Here is a 26,140-nt window from a genome sequence, read left to right on the forward strand (position 1 = left end):
TTTTTTTAATTATTGTTTTGATAAGTTATACGTACGTATTTAATTATTTTGCAAAGTTCTTGATTTAAAATGCATATACTTTGGAAAATAGAGGTACACATTACCGTGGTGCTGTTTACCTGTGGTTAATTACTGAGATACTGATGCTGGGTATGAGAGAGCAATCACTGGCTCACCAGTGTCTTCTCTCCCTGTTTAAACAACCACTGCTACACTGAATCCAATTTGTTTCCATTCAGTTAAGAGAATGAAGGATCAGTTCTTACCTTCCTGTGTGATTTGAATTGTTTTACTGTTGTAAAATTTATTTAATTTTTGCCCTATGAAAGCCAGCACGTGCTAGCAGAGCTGGGTGTTGTTGAAGGTGTTGCTGCAGGTGTTGCTGGGTCTGGGTGGCTGGAATGACTCTCGCAGTAACAAGTACTCAGAGCTGGGTGTTATTGCAGGTGTTGCTGGGTCTGGGTGGCTGGAATGACTCTCGCAGTAACAAGTACTCAGAGCTGGGTGTTATTGCAGGGTCTGGGTGGCTGGAATGACTCGCAGTAACAAGTACTCAGAGTTGGGTGTTATTGCAGGTGTTGCTGGGTCTGGGTGGCTGGAATGACTCTCGCAGTAACAAGTACTCAGAGTTGGTAGCTCATCCTGGCCACCGACACAAGTTTGTGAAGGAGGTCGTCAAGTTGCTCCTGCATCATGGCTTCGATGGTCTTGACCTGGACTGGGAGTACCCGGGCTATGAAGGGAACCATACCGATAAAGCAGGTAACTACACCATATATTTTTTTTCAAGGATTTTAAAAACATTATAGGCTAGTATTATTTTATCTATTCTTTCTGTTTATTCATTGACAGTTGTTTATTGCAGCTTAATCTAAGTTCATATAGTAATAAGATTTAAAAAAGGATAGGTGCACTCAATAACTCAGGTCAGCTTACTATTAGTGTCAAAGAAATGTGTAAAGTTATCAACACTTCCTGTTTTTACATAAGTTCCTCTTATGTAAAAACAGAAAGGAAGAGGATCTAGTAATTACACTGGTCAGAACGACAAGTAATTACGTAATATCGAAGTCACTAGCGACGTGGCCCCTCAGACAACCAGATAGACTGACGTCAAGTCACCGGGTTCTGGTGAGTTGTTTTCAGGGGTTCAAAAGTAATGTAAGGAAGACCTCGACAAACCATTAGCAAGTCTCTTCAACATAACATAAACATAAAAAAAAAAACAGGAATAAATAAAGGGGATACAAATAGCATGTCGACAGTATGTAACCAAGAGACGACTCACTGTAATGGATTCAAGTTGAATAAATTTAGATTTAGAAAGATTATACAAAGATATAGAGACGTACTAGTTTGATAATAGAGTTATAGATGACTGGAATAAACTCTCAGGTAGCGTAAATGAGGCATAAACTTTGGGTAACTTTAAATATAGGTTTAATAGAGTGAACTTAGGTAAACCAACGCTGGGTTACGTACATAATTAATAAACAAGTTTTTTTTCCCTTCGAGAGGACAGATCAGAATGTAAAATACTTCTGCATAAACTTGTTCACGACATATTTTTTCCTTGTTACAGGATTCACTGAATGGTTGAGGGAACTGAAGCGATCCTTCAGTCCACATCAACTGTTGTTAACATCAGCAGTCAGTGCTGGCAGACACACTATTGACCGAGGCTATGACGTCCCAAAAATTGCTAAACTGCTCGACTTGGTGAGAAACTAATATCTCTCAAGAGATAATTCACACGAGGTGTGTGTGTGTGTGTGTGTGTGTGTGTGTGTGTGTGTGTGTGTGTGTGTGTGTGTGTGTGTATACACAACAGAGGTATATCTGGGTATATACACTGGAAGGAGTAGCTCTGTATATACATTTAAGGAATCTATTAATATGCACAAATGTATATCAGTGGTGTTGAGTGCCGACAAGATGAATTAGACACCTATGTAACATCTGGATATCTTTTCTAGCAGACATTTCGCCTTCCAGTCGCTTAATTAATACAATACTTTGACATAATTTGAAGACTGGTGAAATATATACAGCAGACATCAACCATCACTGTGTGATGGTGGGCGGCAGTGTTGTGGAGGTGTGAAGTACAGTGATGGTGGGCGGCAGTGACTGTGGAGGTGTGAAGTACAGTGATGGTGGGCGGCAGTGACTGTGGAGGTGTGAAGTACAGTGATGGTGGGCGGCAGTGACTGTGGAGGTGTGAAGTACAGTGATGGTGGGCGGCAGTGACTGTGGAGGTGTGAAGTACAGTGATGGTGGGCGGCAGTGACTGTGGAGGTGTGAAGTACAGTGATGGTGGGCGGCAGTGACTGTGGAGGTGTGAAGTACAGTGATGGTGGGCGGCAGTGACTGTGGAGGTGTGAAGTACAGTGATGGTGGGCGGCAGTGACTGTGGAGGTGTGAAGTACAGTGATGGTGGGCGGCAGTGACTGTGGAGGTGTGAAGTACAGTGATGGTGGGCGGCAGTGACTGTGGAGGTGTGAAGTACAGTGATGGTGGGCGGCAGTGACTGTGGAGGTGTGAAGTACAGTGATGGTGGGCAGCAGTGACTGTGGAGGTGTGAAGTACAGTGATGGTGGTCAACAGTGTTGTGGAGGTGTGAAGTACAGTGATGGTGGTCAACAGTGTTGTGGAGGTGTGAAGTACAGTGATGGTGGTCAACAGTGTTGTGGAGGTGTGAAGTACAGTGATGGTGGTCAACAGTGTTGTGGAGGTGTGAAGTACAGTGATGGTGGTCAACAGTGTTGTGGAGGTGTGAAGTACAGTGGTGGTCAACAGTGTTGTGGAGGTGTGAAGTACAGTGATGGTGGTCAACAGTGTTGTGGAGGTGTGAAGTACAGTGATGGTGGTCAACAGTGTTGTGGAGGTGTGAAGTACAGTGATGGTCAACAGTGTTGTGGAGGTGTGAAGTACAGTGATGGTGGTCAACAGTGTTGTGGAGGTGTGAAGTACAGTGATGGTGGTCAACAGTGTTGTGGAGGTGTGAAGTACAGTGATGGTGGTCAACAGTGTTGTGGAGGTGTGAAGTACAGTGATGGTCAACAGTGTTGTAGAGGTGTGAAGTACAGTGATGGTCAACAGTGTTGTAGAGGTGTGAAGTACAGTGATGGTCAACAGTGTTGTAGAGGTGTGAAGTACAGTGATGGTCAACAGTGTTGTGGAGGTGTGAAGTACAGTGATGGTCAACAGTGTTGTGGAGGTGTGAAGTACAGTGATGGTCAACAGTGTTGTAGAGGTGTGAAGTACAGTGATGGTCAACAGTGTTGTGGAGGTGTGAAGTACAGTGATGGTCAACAGTGTTGTGGAGGTGTGAAGTACAGTGATGGTCAACAGTGTTGTGGAGGTGTGAAGTACAGTGATGGTCAACAGTGTTGTAGAGGTGTGAAGTACAGTGATGGTGGTCGACAGTGTTGTGGAGGTGTGAAGTACAGTGATGGTGGTCAACAGTGTTGTGGAGGTGTGAAGTACAGTGATGGTCAACAGTGTTGTGGCGGTGTGAAGTACAGTGATGGTGGTCAACAGTGTTGTGGAGGTGTGAAGTACAGTGATGGTCAACAGTGTTGTGGCGGTGTGAAGTACAGTGATGGTCAACAGTGTTGTGGAGGTGTGAAGTACAGTGATGGTCAACAGTGTTGTGGCGGTGTGAAGTACAGTGATGGTCAACAGTGTTGTGGAGGTGTGAAGTACAGTGATGGTCAACAGTGTTGTGGCGGTGTGAAGTACAGTGATGGTGGTCAACAGTGTTGTGGAGGTGTGAAGTACAGTGATGGTCAACAGTGTTGTGGCGGTGTGAAGTACAGTGATGGTGGTCAACAGTGTTGTGGAGGTGTGAAGTACAGTGATGGTCAACAGAGTTGTGGCGGTGTGAAGTACAGTGATGGTCAACAGTGTTGTGGCGGTGTGAAGTACAGTGATGGTCAACAGTGTTGTAGAGGTGTGAAGTACAGTGATGGTCAACAGTGTTGTGGAGGTGTGAAGTACAGTGATGGTCAACAGTGTTGTGGAGGTGTGAAGTACAGTGATGGTCAACAGTGTTGTGGAGGTGTGAAGTACAGTGATGGTCAACAGTGTTGTAGAGGTGTGAAGTACAGTGATGGTGGTCAACAGTGTTGTGGAGGTGTGAAGTACAGTGATGGTGGTCAACAGTGTTGTGGAGGTGTGAAGTACAGTGATGGTCAACAGTGTTGTAGAGGTGTGAAGTACAGTGATGGTCAACAGTGTTGTGGAGGTGTGAAGTACAGTGATGGTCAACAGTGTTGTAGAGGTGTGAAGTACAGTGATGGTCAACAGTGTTGTGGAGGTGTGAAGTACAGTGATGGTCAACAGTGTTGTGGAGGTGTGAAGTACAGTGATGGTCAACAGTGTTGTGGAGGTGTGAAGTACAGTGATGGTCAACAGTGTTGTGGAGGTGTGAAGTACAGTGATGGTCAACAGTGTTGTGGAGGTGTGAAGTACAGTGATGGTCAACAGTGTTGTGGAGGTGTGAAGTACAGTGATGGTCAACAGTGTTGTGGAGGTGTGAAGTACAGTGATGGTGGTCAACAGTGTTGTGGAGGTGTGAAGTACAGTGATGGTCAACAGTGTTGTGGAGGTGTGAAGTACAGTGATGGTCAACAGTGTTGTGGAGGTGTGAAGTACAGTGATGGTGGTCAACAGTGTTGTGGAGGTGTGAAGTACAGTGATGGTGGTCAACAGTGTTGTGGAGGTGTGAAGTACAGTGATGGTCAACAGTGTTGTGGAGGTGTGAAGTACAGTGATGGTCAACAGTGTTGTAGAGGTGTGAAGTACAGTGATGGTGGTCAACAGTGTTGTGGCGGTGTGAAGTACAGTGATGGTGGTCAACAGTGTTGTGGAGGTGTGAAGTACAGTGATGGTGGTCAACAGTGTTGTGGAGGTGTGAAGTACAGTGATGGTCAACAGTGTTGTGGAGGTGTGAAGTACAGTGATGGTCAACAGTGTTGTGGAGGTGTGAAGTACAGTGATGGTCAACAGTGTTGTAGAGGTGTGAAGTACAGTGATGGTCAACAGTGTTGTGGAGGTGTGAAGTACAGTGATGGTGGTCAACAGTGTTGTGGAGGTGTGAAGTACAGTGATGGTGGTCAACAGTGTTGTGGCGGTGTGAAGTACAGTGATGGTGGTCAACAGTGTTGTGGCGGTGTGAAGTACAGTGATGGTCAACAGTGTTATGGAGGTGTGAAGTACAGTGATGGTCAACAGTGTTGTGGAGGTGTGAAGTACAGTGAAGGTCAACAGTGTTGTGGAGGTGTGAAGTACAGTGAAGGTCAACAGTATTGTAGAGGTGTGAAGTACAGTGATGGTCAACAGTGTTGTAGAGGTGTGAAGTACAGTGATGGTGGTCAACAGTGTTGTGGAGGTGTGAAGTACAGTGATGGTGGTCAACAGTGTTGTGGAGGTGTGAAGTACAGTGATGGTCAACAGTGTTGTGGAGGTGTGAAGTACAGTGATGGTCAACAGTGTTGTGGAGGTGTGAAGTACAGTGGTGGTCAACAGTGTTGTGGCGGTGTGAAGTACAGTGATGGTCAACAGTGTTGTGGAGGTGTGAAGTACAGTGATGGTCAACAGTGTTGTGGCGGTGTGAAGTACAGTGATGGTCAACAGTGTTGTGGAGGTGTGAAGTACAGTGAAGGTCAACAGTGTTGTGGAGGTGTGAAGTACAGTGATGGTCAACAGTGTTGTGGCGGTGTGAAGTACAGTGATGGTCAACAGTGTTGTGGAGGTGTGAAGTACAGTGAAGGTCAACAGTGTTGTGGAGGTGTGAAGTACAGTGATGGTGGTCAACAGTGTTGTGGAGGTGTGAAGTACAGTGAAGGTCAACAGTGTTGTGGAGGTGTGAAGTACAGTGATGGTCAACAGTGTTGTGGAGGTGTGAAGTACAGTGAAGGTCAACAGTGTTGTAGAGGTGTGAAGTACAGTGATGGTCAACAGTGTTGTGGAGGTGTGAAGTACAGTGATGGTGGTCAACAGTGTTGTGGAGGTGTGAAGTACAGTGATGGTGGTCAACAGTGTTGTGGAGGTGTGAAGTACAGTGATGGTGGTCAACAGTGTTGTGGAGGTGTGAAGTACAGTGATGGTGGTCAACAGTGTTGTGGAGGTGTAAAGTACAGTGATGGTCAACAGTGTTGTGGAGGTGTGAAGTACAGTGATGGTCAACAGTGTTGTGGAGGTGTGAAGTACAGTGATGGTGGTCAACAGTGTTGTGGAGGTGTGAAGTACAGTGATGGTGGTCAACAGTGTTGTGGAGGTGTGAAGTACAGTGATGGTCAACAGTGTTGTGGAGGTGTGAAGTACAGTGATGGTCAACAGTGTTGTAGAGGTGTGAAGTACAGTGATGGTCAACAGTGTTGTGGAGGTGTGAAGTACAGTGATGGTCAACAGTGTTGTGGAGGTGTGAAGTACAGTGATGGTCAACAGTGTTGTGGAGGTGTGAAGTACAGTGATGGTCAACAGTGTTGTGGAGGTGTGAAGTACAGTGATGGTCAACAGTGTTGTGGAGGTGTGAAGTACAGTGATGGTGGTCAACAGTGTTGTGGAGGTGTGAAGTACAGTGATGGTGGTCAACAGTGTTGTGGAGGTGTGAAGTACAGTGATGGTCAACAGTGTTGTGGAGGTGTGAAGTACAGTGATGGTCAACAGTGTTGTGGAGGTGTGAAGTACAGTGAAGGTCAACAATGTTGTGGAGGTGTGAAGTACAGTGATGGTCAACAGTGTTGTAGAGGTGTGAAGTACAGTGATGGTCAACAGTGTTGTGGAGGTGTGAAGTACAGTGATGGTCAACAGTGTTGTAGAGGTGTGAAGTACAGTGATGGTCAACAGTGTTGTGGAGGTGTGAAGTACAGTGATGGTGGTCAACAGTGTTGTGGAGGTGTGAAGTACAGTGATGGTGGTCAACAGTGTTGTAGAGGTGTGAAGTACAGTGATGGTCAACAGTGTTGTGGAGGTGTGAAGTACAGTGATGGTCAACAGTGTTGTAGAGGTGTGAAGTACAGTGATGGTCAACAGTGTTGTAGAGGTGTGAAGTACAGTGATGGTCAACAGTGTTGTGGAGGTGTGAAGTACAGTGATGGTCAACAGTGTTGTGGAGGTGTGAAGTACAGTGATGGTGGTCAACAGTGTTGTGGCGGTGTGAAGTACAGTGATGGTGGTCAACAGTGTTGTGGAGGTGTGAAGTACAGTGATGGTCAACAGTGTTGTGGCGGTGTGAAGTACAGTGATGATGGTCAACAGTGTTGTGGAGGTGTGAAGTACAGTGATGATGGTCAACAGTGTTGTGGCGGTGTGAAGTACAGTGATGATGGTCAACAGTGTTGTGGAGGTGTGAAGTACAGTGATGGTCAACAGTGTTGTGGAGGTGTGAAGTACAGTGGTGGTCAACAGTGTTGTGGAGGTGTGAAGTACAGTGATGGTGGTCAACAGTGTTGTGGAGGTGTGAAGTACAGTGATGGTGGTCAACAGTGTTGTGGAGGTGTGAAGTACAGTGATGGTGGTCAACAGTGTTGTGGAGGTGTGAAGTACAGTGATGGTGGTCAACAGTGTTGTGGAGGTGTGAAGTACAGTGATGGTGGTCAACAGTGTTGTGGAGGTGTGAAGTACAGTGATGGTGGTCAACAGTGTTGTGGAGGTGTGAAGTACAGTGGTGGTCAACAGTGTTGTGGAGGTGTGAAGTACAGTGGTGGTCAACAGTGTTGTGGCGGTGTGAAGTACAGTGATGGTGGTCAACAGTGTTGTGGAGGTGTGAAGTACAGTGATGGTCAACAGTGTTGTGGAGGTGTGAAGTACAGTGATGGTGGTCAACAGTGTTGTGGAGGTGTGAAGTACAGTGGTGGTCAACAGTGTTGTGGAGGTGTGAAGTACAGTGGCGGTGGTCAACAGTGTTGTGGAGGTGTGAAGTACAGTGATGGTGGTCAACAGTGTTGTGGAGGTGTGAAGTACAGTGATGGTGGTCAACAGTGTTGTAGAGGTGTGAAGTACAGTGATGGTGGTCAACAGTGTTGTGGAGGTGTGAAGTACAGTGATGGTGGTCAACAGTGTTGTGGAGGTGTGAAGTACAGTGATGGTCAACAGTGTTGTGGAGGTGTGAAGTACAGTGATGGTGGTCAACAGTGTTGTGGAGGTGTGAAGTACAGTGATGGTGGTCAACAGTGTTGTGGAGGTGTGAAGTACAGTGATGGTGGTCAACAGTGTTGTGGAGGTGTGAAGTACAGTGATGGTCAACAGTGTTGTGGAGGTGTGAAGTATAGTGATGGTGGTCAACAGTGTTGTGGAGGTGTGAAGTACAGTGATGGTCAACAGTGTTGTGGAGGTGTGAAGTACAGTGATGGTGGTCAACAGTGTTGTGGAGGTGTGAAGTACAGTGATGGTGGTCAGCAGTGTTGTGGAGGTGTGAAGTACAGTGATGGTGGAGGTGTGAAGTACAGTGATGGTGGTCAACAGTGTTGTGGAGGTGTGAAGTACAGTGATGGTGGGCAGCAGTGTTGTGGAGGTGTAAAGTACAGTGATGGTGGTCAACAGTGTTGTGGAGGTGTGAAGTATAGTGATGGTGGTCAACAGTGTTGTGGAGGTGTGAAGTACAGTGATGGTGGTCAACAGTGTTGTGGAGGTGTGAAGTACAGTGATGGTCAACAGTGTTGTGGAGGTGTGAAGTATAGTGATGGTGGTCAACAGTGTTGTGGCGGTGTGAAGTACAGTGATGGTCAACAGTGTTGTGGAGGTGTGAAGTACAGTGATGGTCAACAGTGTTGTGGCGGTGTGAAGTACAGTGATGGTCAACAGTGTTGTGGCGGTGTGAAGTACAGTGATGGTGGTCAACAGTGTTGTGGAGGTGTGAAGTACAGTGATGGTCAACAGTGTTGTGGAGGTGTGAAGTACAGTGATGGTGGTCAACAGTGTTGTGGAGGTGTGAAGTACAGTGATGGTCAACAGTGTTGTGGAGGTGTGAAGTACAGTGATGGTCAACAGTGTTGTGGCGGTGTGAAGTACAGTGATGGTCAACAGTGTTGTGGAGGTGTGAAGTACAGTGATGGTCAACAGTGTTGTGGAGGTGTGAAGTACAGTGATGGTCAACAGTGTTGTGGAGGTGTGAAGTACAGTGATGGTCAACAGTGTTGTGGAGGTGTGAAGTACAGTGATGGTGGTCAACAGTGTTGTGGCGGTGTGAAGTACAGTGATGGTCAACAGTGTTGTAGAGGTGTGAAGTACAGTGATGGTCAACAGTGTTGTGGAGGTGTGAAGTACAGTGATGGTGGTCAACAGTGTTGTGGAGGTGTGAAGTACAGTGATGGTCAACAGTGTTGTGGAGGTGTGAAGTACAGTGATGGTCAACAGTGTTGTGGAGGTGTGAAGTACAGTGATGGTCAACAGTGTTGTGGAGGTGTGAAGTACAGTGATGGTCAACAGTGTTGTGGAGGTGTGAAGTACAGTGATGGTCAACAGTGTTGTGGAGGTGTGAAGTACAGTGATGGTCAACAGTGTTGTGGAGGTGTGAAGTACAGTGATGGTCAACAGTGTTGTGGAGGTGTGAAGTACAGTGATGGTCAACAGTGTTGTGGAGGTGTGAAGTACAGTGATGGTCAACAGTGTTGTGGAGGTGTGAAGTACAGTGATGGTCAACAGTGTTGTGGAGGTGTGAAGTACAGTGATGGTCAACAGTGTTGTGGAGGTGTGAAGTACAGTGATGGTCAACAGTGTTGTGGAGGTGTGAAGTACAGTGGTGGTCAACAGTGTTGTGGAGGTGTGAAGTACAGTGATGGTCAACAGTGTTGTGGAGGTGTGAAGTACAGTGGTGGTCAACAGTGTTGTGGAGGTGTGAAGTACAGTGATGGTCAACAGTGTTGTGGAGGTGTGAAGTACAGTGATGGTCAACAGTGTTGTGGCGGTGTGAAGTACAGTGGTGGTCAACAGTGTTGTGGCGGTGTGAAGTACAGTGATGGTCAACAGTGTTGTGGCGGTGTGAAGTACAGTGATGGTGGTCAACAGTGTTGTGGAGGTGTGAAGTACAGTGATGGTCAACAGTGTTGTGGAGGTGTGAAGTACAGTGATGGTGGTCAACAGTGTTGTGGAGGTGTGAAGTACAGTGATGGTCAACAGTGTTGTGGCGGTGTGAAGTACAGTGATATGCAGTAATAATAGCATTTTAAACATAAAACAGAAGATATCACACTCATCCCTTTATGATTTGAATATTTACACTCTACATTATTAACTTGAAATTGTCCAATTATCAATTATAAAACATTCATCTCATTTGCTTCCTACTTTCACATCGCTCACAATTAATGTCCTTTAAATGTTTTGTCTGGTCTTTATTAAAGGTTACTAAGTTCCCCGTCTTCTAATAACAAGTTCATTTTCCATTACAATCTACCTTGTCTATAATTACTATCACATTTGCCTTGTCAGCTTTCGTAAGGTGACGTCCAGGATCTTTCCTGAATTCATGGTATAACTTAACAAATCTTTGATGTTAATTGTGTTACAGAGGTCTGAGCTTTGATCAGACTTCTCAGATTTGTTAAGTTATGCCATGAATTAAGAAAAGATCCTGGACTTCACCTTACGAAAGCAGACAAGGCAAATGTGATAGTAATTATGGACAAGGTAGATTATAATGGAAAAATGAACATGTTATTAGAATGAACATTAAAATGGTATAAAATACCGACAGGTATTTTATACCATTTTAATGTTCACTCTGTCAGACACTGTAACACAATGTTATTAGAAGACGGGGAACTTACGTGCCTCCTAATGGTGGCAGTGTTTGAGCCATATGTTGATGTCTTCTACAGATTAACATAATGAGTTATGACTTCCACGGCTCCTGGGAGAATCAGGTGGCCCATCACGCTCCTCTCTATGCTGAGACGGGACAAAACCCGCAGCTGTGTGTAGACTTTGCTGTCAACTACTGGCTGAAGAAAGGTGCTCCTGCTCACAAGGTGAGAAACAGAACGTTAGTTATATAGTCAGAGCCGTATTAAGATTTTGTGGGTCCCTGGGCTACAGGTACTGTGAGGCACCCAGTGATATTTTGTAGGTCCCTAGGCTACAGGTACTGTGAGGCACCCAGTGATATTTTGTAGGTCCCTGGGCTACAGGTACTATGAGGGCCCCCAGTGATATTTTGTAGGACCCTGGGCTACAGGTACTGTGAGGCACCCAAGTGATATTTTGTAGGTCTCAAGGCTACAGGTACTCTGAGGGCCCCCAGTGATATTTTGTAGGTCCCTGGGCTACAGGTACTGTGAGGCACCCAAGTGATATTTTGTAGGTCTCAGGGCTGCAGGTACTGTGAGGCACCCAGTGATATTTTGTAGGTCTCTGGGCTGCAGGTACTGTGAGGCACCCAGTGATATTTTGTAGGTCCCTGGGCTACAGGTACTGTGAAGCACCCAGTGATATTTTGTAGGTCCCTGGGCTACAGGTACTGTGAGGCACCCAGTGATATTTTGTAGGTCCCTGGGCTGCAGGTACTGTGAGGCACCCAGTGATATTTTGTAGGTGCCTGGGCTGCAGGTACTGTGAGGCACCCAGTGATATTTTGTAGGTCCCTGGGCTGCAGGTACTGTGAGGCACCCAGTGATATTTTGTAGGTCCCTGGGCTGCAGGTACTGTGAGGCACGAAGTGATATTTTGTAGGTCCCTGGGCTGCAGGTACTGTGAGGCACCCAGTGATATTTTGTAGGTCCCTGGGCTGCAGGTACTGTGAGGCACCCAGTGATATTTTGTAGGTCCCTGGGCTGCAGGTACTGTGAGGCACCCAGTGATATTTTGTAGGTCCCTGGGCTGCAGGTACTGTGAGGCACCCAGTGATATTTTGTAGGTCCCTGGGCTGCAGGTACTGTGAGGCACCCAGTGATATTTTGTAGGTCCCTGGGCTGCAGGTACTGTGAGGCACCCAGTGATATTTTGTAGGTCCCTGGGCTGCAGGTACTGTGAGGCACCCAGTGATATTTTGTAGGTCCCTGGGCTGCAGGTAATGTGAGGCACCCAGTGATATTTTGTAGGTCCCTGGGCTGCAGGTACTGTGAGGCACCCAGTGATATTTTGTAGGTCCCTGGGCTGCAGGTACTGTGAGGCACCCAGTGATATTTTGTAGGTCCCTTGGCTGCAGGTACTGTGAGGCACCCAGTGATATTTTGTAGGTCCCTGGGCTGCAGGTACTGTGAGGCACCCAGTGATATTTTGTAGGTCCCTGGGCTGCAGGTACTGTGAGGCACCCAGTGATATTTTGTAGGTCCCTTGGCTGCAGGTACTGTGAGGCACCCAGTGATATTTTGTAGGTCCCTGGGCTGCAGGTACTGTGAGGCACCCAGTGATATTTTCAAAAGGAAAGAGAGTTAATGGAGCATTCCATGAACAGTCAACAATTCATCATGTAATTACATACTATAATTATAAACTTACGGCAGTAACTATGAACATTTTTCTCTTAATCTCTGGAAGTCCTTCAACTGGAGGTGGCTCCCGGCTGCAGCCCCTAAAGCCCATGCTTTAATCCGGCCCTGAACATAGTATAATCATGGGAGAAACGATAAGCTCGTTCAGGGTCAACTGGATCATATGATAGCTGGTGAATGGGAGACAGTCAGTTTTAATCTAAAGAAAGACTTAAGTTCATTTGTAAATAAATGGTTTAGAAAACCGACAAGTTGATAAATGAGACACTTGTATAATATTTGATTATCTTTATTCTGGAAACATTTTTACCAGCCAGTGGCTTCTGCAGTCCAATCAGTCAGGACTGATGGACTGAACACATCGATTCCAGGCTGAGGGACTGATTACCTCAAACTCCTCCTCCACTTTTTTCTACATTGGACTAAAGAAGCCCCTTACTGGCGAAACTTTTCCAGAATAAAGATGCCCAAATGTTGCGCAAACATCTCATTTATCAACGTTAGTTTATTTGCTCAAGATTTCTTCATTCGCACAAAGGAACCAGTTTTGAAGGAAAGAATGAGTGTATATGAGAAACACAAACAAAAGACCTCCAAGACTTCAAAAGATCTAAACAAACAAAAGCCCTCCTAGACTTTATATTGTAGTTAGTCCTCAGTATGAGAACCAGCTACAGTACAGTAGTTGTTTACTGTCCTCTCTGGATACTTCGAATAAGGATAGTATGACATGGCTTTCTCATGCCTCCACTTCTTTCACTCAAACTTCTATCTTGAAAAAATGAATGAGTATATCTGAGGTATACCTGGAGTATACCTGGAGAAGGTTTCGGGGGTCAACGCCCCCGCGGCCGGGTCTGTGACATATATAAATACATAAGAGTATTATTCGGAAATGTAGAAGCATAGTTAATAAACTATTCTGAAACTATTACTACTACTGCTACTACTTGTACCATCAAGGGTCTATTGATCATAACCCTGCACACCATATATATATATATATATATATATATATATATTTTTTTCTTAAATGAAGAGGACATTTTTTTACATAAAGTAAGGCAAAAAAAAAATCTAGAGTCAGTACTTACGGAGATATAAGTCCGCAGAGTCGGCACTTATGGAAAGTTCTTGTCCAAACAGTTCCTCCAAAGAAGGTTCCTTGATGTTGGTGAGGAGCTCTTGATCTACGGAATTGGATCAATGTTCCAGTTCCTTGAATCAAGCTTGAATGCCTTTCTTTCCCTGAGCCACTGTGTGACCCTATGGTTTTAGTGCTCCTTCATGAATGTAATAATAATAATCCAAACAGTAATTAAAGAACTGTATATGCTTTAATGGGCAAAGTATTCCAGTGATCTATAAACCTGCAAGAAATCCCTCACAGTTATGGAGATTAGATTTTAGATTTTGCCACCGAAGTAGCTAGTTTATTGTGCGATCCATATCCATCCTGTGGACGGTAGTTCAAGAGCATATGCAGAAGAGGAATGAGTGAGAGGAATTTCATGCTGAAGTCCTCTGACGAAGTGACTTGATGTCCAGACACTTCCGTGGAAGTTGTTGTTGTTGCTCAACGAAAGGAAAAAATGTATGGGGGTGAATTCGTCAGGAAATAACAATGTCTTCTATTTGCCTTTGTGATCTTTTGACTACCGCCCACAGGATGGGAAGGGAGGGACATGACCCTCTCATGGGGGTCACTGTTATAGTAGTTCGTTACCATTATTATCTCATTTATTAGTGACATTTATAATTATTAATACAGTATATTTAATGTTTGTAGCTAGTGATGGGAGTGCCTTTCTATGGACGGTCGTGGACGCTGGCAGGAAGTAACAACTTGCCCGGAGCTGCTGCTCGAGGGGCAGGACGTGAGGGTACATACGTCAAGGCTTCTGGCAACATGGCCTTCTTTGAGTGCTGTCTGGCACATAAAAAGGTTGGTGAAATATATCAAGTACTTTGTTACATTTGATCCTATTGATTGAACATTGGTCATTAGGGCTTCAATTCACTTACGCATTTGCATCAAAAATACTAATATTCGAAGTAATCTTGCAGTGTTTATTAACTAAGAGAAATACATCTTTCAGTGTACTGTACATCCCTTATTTTCAAATAAATGTATAACTGTTCCTAAAGGAATAGATTTAAACATAATTCATAACTCTCTAAAAAAAATGTTTGTTCCCTAACCACTGATTAATACTGCGTGTGCAGGAAGGCTGGACCAAGGTGAATGGGGAAGGAGGACCTTACCTGACAAAAGGAGACCAGTGGGTCGGCTACGATGATGTTGATGCTGTTGTCAGGAAGGTAGGAAGTTTCTCATTCACTACCTGAGCATGTAGATGGGTTCACCCAGTATAACTGAAGGTAGTAATAGATGAATAGGTTCTGCCGTTTACTGTAAAAGTGCATGTGGGCAGCTCGATTGCTAGCGCACTCAGCTCACACACTCAGATCCGGGGGTTAGTCCCCGACACGCGTGGAAACATTAGGACGTGTTTCCTTACACCTGCTGTCCAAGGTCACTTATCAGTTAAATGGGTACTTGAGTGTTAGTCGACTGGTGTGGGTTGCATCCTTGGGACAAAATTTACCTAATTTGCCCGAAATGCTCTGCATAACAAGGGGCTTTCTATATATTAGTATGTCACTGATGCTAGCTAAGCCTGTGTACCTTGTACATGTACTTGTAGAAAAAAAGATTATCATTATTATTAAAGAGCAGCAGTACTGCACGTCCTTACACTACCGTTCTCAGATTAAACTTACACAAACTGAGCTGGCGTTGATGCATGCCCAACTGCTGTCTCACACATAGCATAAGGACAAATACTGAATCCACTCTAGATGGTTACTACTAACAGACTATACACGTACCAATACATGACTCATACTACTGACAGCTCAGCTCCGCTGCGGCTGGGCGACCTCATACAGCACTAACAGTGCTAAGCTTCGATACACAAGGAACGTGCACTATAAACTCAAATTTAGCACTGAGTAAGTTATACAATGAAACTTAAGACAGAGAGTAGGGTAACTCTAAAGTACTCAACACATAAATACAACAAATCAATCATAAATGAATGAGTCATGAATCTCATTGACAATGGTGAGTTGTTTACCTGGAGTTTACCTGGAGAGAGTTCCGGGGGTCAACGCCCCCGCGGCCCGGTCTGTGACCAGGCCTCCTGGTGGATCAGAGCCTGATCAACCAGGCTGTTGCTGCTGGCTGCACGCAAACCAACGTACGAGCCACAGCCCGGCTGATCAGGAACTGACTTTAGGTGCTTGTCCAGTGCCAGCTTGAAGACTGCCAGGGGTCTGTTGGTAATCCCCCTTATGTATGCTGGGAGGCAGTTCCATGAATTCTTGACGAAAAAAATGTATGAAAGGAGAATTAAGAAGAAAAGATCCTGTTGTGCGCACACACACTACGATCTATCAGAATCCAGATTCGTGAAAGGCGTAAACAAGGATTCAAAAAGTAATTTATGAGTAAATCATGAAGAATCGCATGTTATTTAGGCGAGATGCTGAGTCAGTATTTATTATATAGTCAGAATAATTAGACACACTAAACTCAACTGAACACTTAACGAAAGCTAATGAATTATCACACAGGAATACAAAAATAATAAGTCTGCAAAAGGAGGACACTAAGAAGTGGTTATTACAGCAGACATGTGCCACAGAGGCTGATATATATATATATATATATATATATATATATATATATATATATATATATATATATGACATATTTATTAGAAAACGTGTCGGTCCTGGGACCTTGATCACTTCTAACATACAGAGGTGATCAAGGTCCCAGGACCGAAACGTTTTCTGATAAATATGTCATAGTGTTTGCTTACGTGTCTTTCTAAACCAACTTGTCGGTATTTATTACCAAGCTTTATACCATATATATATATATATATATATATATATATATATATATATATATATATATATATATATATATATATATATATATAATTTTTTTTTTATTATCACACCGGCCGACTCCCACCATGGCAGGGTGGCCCGAAAAAGAAAAACTTTCACCATCATTCACTCCATCACTGTCTTGCCAGAAGGGTGCTTTACACTACAGTTTTTAAACTGCAACATTAACACCCCTCCTTCAGAGTGCAGGCACTGTACTTCCCATCTCCAGGACTCAAGTCCGGCCTGCCGGTTTCCCTGAACCCCTTCATAAATGTTACTTTGCTCACACTCCAACAGCACGCCAAGTATTAAAAACCATTTGTCTCCATTCACTCCTATCAAACACGCTCACGCATGCCTGCTGGAAGTCCAAGCCCCTCGCACACAAAACCTCCTTTACCCCCTCCCTCCAACGTTTCCTAGGCCGACCCCTACCCCGCCTTCCTTCCACTACAGACTGATACACTCTTGAAGTCATTCTGTTTCGCTCCATTCTCTCTACATGTCCGAACCACGTCAACAACCCTTCCTCGGCCCTCTGGACAACAGTTTTGGTAATCCCGCACCTCCTCCTAACTTCCAAACTACGAATTCTCTGCATTATATTCACACCACACATTGCCCTCAGACATGACATCTCCACTGCCTCCAGCCTTCTCCTCGCTGCGACATTCATCACCCACGCTTCACACCCATATAAGAGCGTTGGTAAAACTATACTCTCATACATTCCCCTCTTTGCCTCCAAGGACAAAGTTCTTTGTCTCCACAGACTCCTACGTGCACCACTCACCCTTTTCCCCCTCATCAATTCTATGATTCACCTCATCTTTCATAGACCCATCCGCTGACACGTCCACTCCCAAATATCTGAATACATTCACCTCCTCCATACTCTCTCCCTCCAATCCGATATCCAATCTTTCATCATCTAATCTTTTTGTTATCCTCATAACCTTACTCTTTCCTGTATTCACTTTTAATTTTCTTCTTTTGCACACCCTACCAAATTCATCTACCAATCTCTGGTAGGTAGATATATATATATATATATATATATATATATATATATATATATATATATATATATATATATATATATATATATATATATATATATATATATATATATATATATATATGCACCTCTAATTAAATGGAGAGTTAGAGGTATTGGGAAGATGGAGGGAATATTTTGAGGAATTGTTAAATGTTGATGAAGATAGGGAAGCTGTGATTTCGTGTATAGGGCAAGGAGGAATAACATCTTGTAGGAGTGAGGAAGAGCCAGTTGTGAGTGTTGGGGAAGTTCGTGAGGCAGTAGGTAAAATGAAAGGGGGTAAGGCAGCCGGGATTGATGGGATAAAGATAGAAATGGTAAAAGCAGGTGGGGATATAGTTTTGGAGTGGTTGGTGCAATTATTTAATAAATGTATGGAAGAGGGTAAGGTACCTAGGGATTGGCAGAGAGCATGCATAGTTCCTTTGTATAAAGGCAAAGGGGACAAAAGAGAGTGCAAAAATTATAGGGGGATAAGTCTGTTGAGTATACCTGGTAAAGTGTATGGTAGAGTTATTATTGAAAGAATTAAGAGTAAGACGGAGAATAGGATAGCAAATGAACAAGGAGGCTTTAGGAAAGGTAGGGGATGTGTGGACCAGGTGTTTACAGTGAAACATATAAGTGAACAGTATTTAGATAAGGCTAAAGAGGTCTTTGTGGCATTTATGGATTTGGAAAAGGCGTATGACAGGGTGGATAGGGGGTCAATGTGGCAGATGTTGCAGGTGTATGGTGTAGGAGGTAGGTTACTGAAAGCAGTGAAGAGTTTTTACGAGGATAGTAAGGCTCAAGTTAGAGTATGTAGGAAAGAGGGAAATTATTTCCCAGTAAAAGTAGGCCTTAGACAAGGATGTGTGATGTCACCGTGGTTGTTTAATATATTTATAGATGGGGTTGTAAGAGAAGTAAATGCGAGGGTCCTGGCAAGAGGCGTGGAGTTAAAAGATAAAGAATCACACATAAAGTGGGAGTTGTCACAGTTGCTCTTTGCTGATGACACTGTGCTCTTGGGAGATTCTGAAGAGAAGCTGCAGAGGTTGGTGGATGAATTTGGTAGGGTGTGCAAAAGAAGAAAATTAAAAGTGAATACAGGAAAGAGTAAGGTAATGAGGATAACAAAAAGATTAGGTGATGAAAGATTGGATATCAGATTGGAGGGAGAGAGTATGGAGGAGGTGAATGTATTCAGATATTTGGGAGTGGACGTGTCAGCGGATGGGTCTCTGAAAGATGAGGTGAATCATAGAATTGATGAGGGGAAAAGGGTGAGTGGTGCACTTAGGAGTCTGTGGAGACAAAGAACTTTGTCCTTGGAGGCAAAGAGGGGAATGTGTGAGGGTATAGTTTTACCAACGCTCTTATATGGGTGTGAAGCATGGGTGATGAATGTTGCAGCGAGGAGAAGGCTGGAGGCAGTGGAGATGTCATGTCTGAGGGCAATGTGTGGTGTGAATATAATGCAGAGAATTCGTAGTTTGGAAGTTAGGAGGAGGTGCGGGATTACCAAAACTGTTGTCCAGAGGGCTGAGGAAGGGTTGTTGAGGTGGTTCGGACATGTAGAGAGAATGGAGCGAAACAGAGTGACTTCAAGAGTGTATCAGTCTGTAGTGTAAGGAAGGCAGGGTAGGGGTCGGCCTAGGAAAGGTTGGAGGGAGGGGGTAAAGGAGGTTTTGTGTGCGAGGGGCTTGGACTTCCAGCAGGCGTGCGTGAGCGTGTTTGATAGGAGTGAATGGAGACAAATGGTTTTTAATACTTGACGTGATGTTGGAGTGTGAGCAAAGTAACATTTATGAAGGGGTTCAGGGAAACCGGCAGGCCGGACTTGAGTCCTGGAGATGAGAAGTACAGTGCCTGCACTCTGAAGGAGGGGTGTTAATGTTGCACTTTAAAAACTGTAGTGTAAAGCACCCTTCTGACAAGACAGTGATGGAGTGAATGATGGTGAAAGATTTTCTTTTTCGGGCCACCCTGCCTTGGTGGGAATAGGCCAGTGTGATAATAAAAATAAAAAATATATAATATATATATATATATATATATATATATATATATATATATATATATATATATATATATATATATATATATATATATATATATATATATATATGCAATAAGATCACAGTAAAAAGGTGATTTCAGAATATGCAAACAAAATGGATATTACACATATGCATGTATATTAACACCTAAAATTAACATGGACCGGGCTGCGGGAGCGTTGACCCCCGAAACCCTCTCCAGGTATACTTCAGGTATACCTGGCTCAGCCATGACTGAAGTGGCATAAGCAGAGTAAGCATCAGAGTGAACACCGGGAATCAGAGATGGTACATCTAATTTTGTGATCATAGATATCACACTCTTTGATCTCTGAGATATTACTCGTTTAGCTCTAAGAGCATAATGACAAGAGTCAGCTGGTGTCGCGTCAGTCAGCTGGTCAGAGGAAGATGGTACAGAGTCAGCAGGTAGGTCAGAGCATGATGGTGTAGAGACAGAAGAATGGTCAAGCACTATATCTCCTGTCTATGCATCAGAAAGCTGTTCGGCGTCATTATTGACCCATTTCTTATCTAAATGAGACTACTGACCAGCAGCTATGTCACGAACTTTGTACTTATTGCCATGAATATACTCAACAACACGATAAGTGACCAACAAATTTCTTATCAATCCTAGTCATTGCAGAAGACTTTTTGAAATTCAGTAACACTACCTTAAAACCAACCTTGACCTTACTAGGTTTGACAAGAGCATTCAGCGGTAGTCCTTGTAAGAGACTCTTTCACTCAAAGATAAGTTGAGCATCATGTGTTTTGGTCAAGACATATTCAACAACATTGTAAAATGGTGAAGACAGCGAGTATAACAAATCGTAAGAAGTCTCTTGTCAACACCATACAGGACTCCTACTGTGACATTTAGGACAATGTTGATGGCATACTGCACATCAAGGATTGTTTCATCCCACGGTGGACTGTTAGTATCTGTAGTTACTCTTAAGTTCATCAAGGACTCGACTAAACCATTACTAGTAGGATAGTGTGTTACAATGGTTGACTTGTTGATTTTGTAATGATTACACAGCTTATTGAGCACAGCATTACAAAACTCACCCCCATTATCAGTAACAATAGATTTCAGAGTGGTGTGTCGACAGATTATTGTCTCCTTGAAGACGTGCAATAGATTTTGGGGTTTTATCCGTGATAAGTGCCAACTCAGCATAACGTGTGAAATTATCCATCATTATATATAGATGTTTGTTACCTTAGTGATCACTGAAAGTTTGAAGGTCAATAGAGACTCTTTCCCAAGGTTCATTGATGGCAGGACAAACCTGTGATGGGTTAGGGCTTCCTACATTGCCCTTATGGAGCACACATTTTACACAACGCTGTAAATACTCGGAGATATCGGTTGTCATACGAGGTCAATAGTACCTCAACCTCGCTTACTTGATGGAGCGAGCGATCCTGTCCTGGCTGAGAAACATTTGGAACGTCATAGATCAGCTGCAACGCTGTATCCACCATAGACCTGTGTGAGGTCACCACCATAGACCTATGTGGGGTCACCACCATAGACCTGTGTGAGGTCACCACCATAGACCTATTTGGGGTCACCACCATAGACCTATGTGGGGTCACCACCATAGACCTGTGTGAGGTCACCATCATAGACCTGTGTGGGGTCACCACCATAAACCTGTGTGGGGTCACCACCATACCGAAGTGATGACACTATAAATGCATACGCTCTACACAGAAACACCGAGAACCACCTTATGAACTTTCCAGAAGCAAGACTTATCATCAACGAAAGTGACTGTCGCAGCAGATTATGTCTTGAACTCACAGTTATAGCCATGAAGAACATTATTCAAAATTCAGGACCATTCAGAAACTCCGAAGTATATTCTCCCAGTACCCGGTACTGCGATCACATAACCTCACTCTTCTGGCTACTTACATGTGACCAAGTGAACTCATTCTTTCACCTCAGAACCTCTATAGTCTATACCACTCACATAAATACCATGCCTCGTTCTCTGTGTGGATTGATAAACTGGGGGACGGAACATTTTCACAGTTCAGTGCCATAACTCACATTTTGTTTTTATATACAACCTGGATCAGATAATACCATTATATTATCAAGTCCATACATCCTTTGCTCCTTTTATCCAGTGTCCTTCGTCGTAGCAAATGGTAATTAATTCTAGTGATATGCTGGGATGTCAGTCACAAGCGTCCAGTACTGATCACTATGGATGATCTTTTCCTTCCTATATATACCTCCGCCAATAACCCTCACGCATATTCAAAATGTTAATTTTAATGTTTATTCATTATTTCTATATACTGAAATCATATTAACGCACCAATTCCATTATTTATATATTCATAGCAACGGTTGTTAAGTGGTGACATAAGATATATAGTGAAATAATTTATGAAGGTCGTGAGTTCCTTGCATGTTTCCTGCCATGTGACTGCTTGTTGACGAGAGGCGTCTTATTTGTTTCTGATTACCTATGAATTTTATATCGACGATTGACTTTCTTCCTGAATATTTAATAATTGACATTGTATTACTAATACTTTTTTCTAGTTCATTTACTCCCTAATTAGCTTATATTGCTAGCTACAGGAATATTACATAATTTCATACATGAATTAATACATAAAGGAAAATATTTTTGTGCTGATTTCGTACTAATGCAACATGACGCAGACTGTATTGCTTTCAACTATATTGCTTTTACGTACTTTAAGACAATGTGGCATCAACATTTCTCCTTCAACACTGTTGACAGGCTGAGTATGCAGTGTCCAGAGGTCTGGCTGGTGTCATGGTCTGGGACGTGGCCACCGATGACTTCGGTAATTACTGTGGTCTTGGCAACAATCCATTACTGACAGCCATTGTCACTACCCTTAAGAAGAGTGAAGACAAGACTGGTGGTGGGTGTGAACATGGTGAACCACCGCCATCAGCACAACCTTCATTAAGAATACCACCAAGTGAAGAAAGAACTGAAGGCGTGAGAAACTTAAAAGATGGTAAAGAAGACACAACCAGCCATGATAGGGACACAAATATCATTGATGGTATTGATGCTACAGGGAAGAAATCGTACCTGGAAAAAGTGAATAATGATATAAATACTTACAACACTACAACCGACCCACCTTACCCATGGTTGTTATGGTATGTTTCATTAAACTCTCCGTCACCTTTCCAAGTTGTAACTTTCTTAAGATAATGTATTATTTTAATTATTGTTTAACTAGTATCATTTTCTGGAAATATTCATTCTCGACTTTCTTATCTTAACAAGGCTTTTCAATTTTATAATTAATAAATGTTTCGTTATGTATTAGACCTTTGTTCTCACGAGTCTGTGAAATAGTCATTTGGAACGTATTAATACCACTGACTTAATTTATTTAATCAATATTGTATTAGAACTTCTTACTACCATTGATTTACTAAAAATTAACATTTGAGTGCAGTTCTAAATAGTGATTATTAAAATATAATTTTGTTATATTTCTTAACCGCGTCATTAATGAATTTAGAGACAACTCACTCAGAAATGTTCAAGAAATGGCGAAGTATTTTATCCACAGTGGTATATTACAGACCATTCTGGAGAAATACCCTGACTTTGCTAGCTGTAAATAATGCATTACCACGTGTGTGTGTGTGTGTGTGTGTGTGTGTGTGTGTGTGTGTGTGTGTGTGTGTGTGTGTGTGTGTGTGTGTGTGTGTGTGTGTGTGTGTGTGTGTGTGCGCGCGCGCGGGTGTGCGTACTTGTGTGTATGCATATATTTGTACGCTCGTGTGCATGTGTCTGTGCGTGCGCCCTCGTGTGTGTGTGTGTGTGTGTGTGTGTGTGTGTGTGTGTGTGTGTGTGTGTGTGCGCGCGCGCGCGCTCGTGTGGGTGTATGACCCACTTAATTTTTGCATTTATAACTCATTACAATTGTGACCAGGTGTGGACGTATCAGTGGCTCATTACTTTGTAATTTGTTCATGACTGTAACCATGAATAGGAGTGAGGCTGATTCATTACCTCTGTAACTTGCCATGATTGTGACCAGATCTACCTGGAGTTCATTACCTTTGTAACTAGTTCAGCTATCATAACTTTGGGGTCCAGTCCCTGGACCCATTATGTACCTCTGTAATCTTTTGACTACCGCCCACAGGATGGGTATGGGGTGCATAATAAACATATTAAACTAACTCTTAACCTCAAATATCTTCAACAGGCCCTTCTTCAGGAAGTCATCTCAGAGTGAAGACAGCACTGTTTCCCCTACACCTTCTTCCTGGCCCTACACTCACTCATCCACTTCATCTTTCAGTTCGCCTCCCAACTCCCAGTCTTCTTTTTCCCCTTTTCATTTTCATTCTCAGTCACATCCTCCATCTTCTCCTTCCAGCTTTAATCTAAAGTTTACCACGACAGCATCTCCCACATTCTTTGTGTCATCGTCAGCGACATCATCGTCAGCAGCAGCAGCAGCAGCTGTCTGGTTTGCAGAGTGCAATGCTCTGGGTTTTGCTGCTGACCCAGTGTCTTGTTACACCTTCTACAGATGCACCAACCACTATGCCTACAAGTAGGTACTTTAAGCCACAGAAGCCTCTGTACTCTGGTAAACAACTTTCACATATTTTCGTTTTGTTAATTTTGCAGCATTCACTGACGCATTTATTAATGGTAGAATTTTATTTTATTTTTCGTCTTTTCTTACGTGGAAGATCGTGAATATTGTGCATCGTGAATATTGCTTCAGATACCATATTTTGTGTTGGGGGTTCCGACTGAGAGAATTAGTAACCAGTCTGTATAATCTTACGTGGAGTTTACCTGGAGAGTGTTTCGGGGGTCAACGCCCCTGCGGCCCGGTCTGAGACCAGGCCTCGTGGTGGGTCAGGGTCTGATCAACCAGGCTGTTACTGCTGGCCTCACACAAACTGACTTACGAACCACAGCCCGGCTTGTCAGGTACTAACTTTAGGTGCCTGTCCAAGAGTCCTCTTGAAGACAGCCAGGGGTCTATTGGCAATCCCACTTATGTGTGCTGGGAGGCAGTTGAACAGTCTTGGGCCCCTGACACTTACTGTGTTGTCTCTCAGTGTACTCGTGGCACCCCTGCTTTTCATTCGGGGAATGTTGCATCTCCTGCCGAGTCTTTTGCTTTCATAGGGAGTGATTTTCGTGTGCAAAATTGGTATCCCTCTAGGATTTTCCAAGTTCAAAATATCATGTATCTCTCTCGCCTGCATTCCAAGGAATACAAATCAAGGGACTTCAACGTTCCCAGTAATTTAGGTGCTTTATTGCACTATGTGTGCCATGAAAGTTCTTAGTACACTGTCCAGGTCAGCAATTTCACCTGCCTTAAAGGGAGCAGTTAGTGTACAGCAGTATTCCAGCCTAGAGAGAACAAGCGGTTTGAAGAGAATCATCATGGGCTTGGTGTCCCTAGTTTTGAAGGTTCTCATTATCTATCCTATCTTTTTTCTAGCAGATGCGGTAGATTTATTGTTGTGGTCTTGAAAGGTGAGATCCTCTGACATTATCACTCCCAGGTCCTTCACATTACTTTTTCGCTCTACTGTATGGTTAGAATTTGTTGTATACTCTGATACAGTTTTAATTTCCTCAAGTTTTCTATATCTGAGTAGTTGAAATTTCTCTTCATTGAACTTCGTATTCGGAGTGGCCCATTTGAAGATTTGGGTGATGTCCGCTTGGGGTCTTGGGGTGTCTTCGATGGAGGTCACTCATGACAATTCGGGTGTCATCCGGAAAGGAAGACATGGAGCTATGGCTTACATCTCTGTCTATGTCAGATATGAGGAGAGGAATAGGATGGGAGCGAGTACTGTGCCTTGTGGAACACAGCTTTTCGTCGTAGCTGCCTCAGACTTTACCGTGTTTTCTATTACTCTTTGTGTTCTATTGTTAGGAAGTTATAGATCCATTCACCAACTTTTCTTCCTTTATCACGTATTTTGTGCGTTATTATACTGTGGTCGCACTTGTCGAAGGCTTTTACCAAGTCTGTTTATACTACATTTGCATTTACTCGGTCAGATGACCAAGAGCTCCAGTGGCGGGTCATCATTTGACTAAGACCTGCGTGGAAACACTTGTCCTGTTTTCTAACAAACCTTACTCAACTTTTCCTAGAAGAAGAATTTCATATTGTTTATTGTGCCCTGTGGCGTGGGCACAACAAACAATATTAAACTTATGTAATATAATAAACATCTCTATGTGGCACGTGTTCAATATTTTGTTTGTTTGAATAACTTTAGCTGCATTATTATCAGCAAAGAATTAATGACATGGGTTGCAGAGTACTGTATTTTCTTGCAGGTTTGACTGTCCCGGTGGACTGTTGTGGAACCAGGACCAGACAACATGTGACTGGCCTCACTCTGTCCAGTGTATCCTGCCACTCATTAAGCCAAACATACACCGCTTCCTGCCTCCTAAGTCTTGATTGAAAATTAAAATTTTTCAAAATTTTTATAGCATTATTTGTGATACCTGTTATTGACCTATGTATGTAATATATTATTTTGACAAGAGTATACATGAGAACTGTTAAACCCGTGTGGGGCATCTTGGGGACTGACTCAC

General features: G+C 43.5%; 1 protein-coding gene across 1 annotated transcript in view; it reads left to right on the forward strand.

The window, feature by feature from the left end:
* Positions 1-26,027, forward strand: part of LOC128687804 (chitotriosidase-1) — a 28,119-nt gene extending 2,092 nt beyond the window's left edge. Inside the window, exons 2-9 of the mRNA XM_070090120.1 lie at positions 576-762; positions 1,583-1,719; positions 10,827-10,976; positions 14,227-14,382; positions 14,664-14,759; positions 22,289-22,683; positions 23,751-24,104; positions 25,874-26,027. Coding sequence (XP_069946221.1) covers positions 576-762; positions 1,583-1,719; positions 10,827-10,976; positions 14,227-14,382; positions 14,664-14,759; positions 22,289-22,683; positions 23,751-24,104; positions 25,874-26,000 — 1,602 coding nt within the window. The 3' untranslated portion in view covers positions 26,001-26,027. The remainder of the gene's footprint in view (positions 1-575; positions 763-1,582; positions 1,720-10,826; positions 10,977-14,226; positions 14,383-14,663; positions 14,760-22,288; positions 22,684-23,750; positions 24,105-25,873) is intronic.
* Positions 26,028-26,140: the final 113 nt, after the last annotated feature.

The sequence above is a fragment of the Cherax quadricarinatus genome, chromosome 30 (genome assembly GCF_038502225.1).
Source record: "Cherax quadricarinatus isolate ZL_2023a chromosome 30, ASM3850222v1, whole genome shotgun sequence".
NCBI lineage: Eukaryota > Metazoa > Arthropoda > Malacostraca > Decapoda > Parastacidae > Cherax > Cherax quadricarinatus.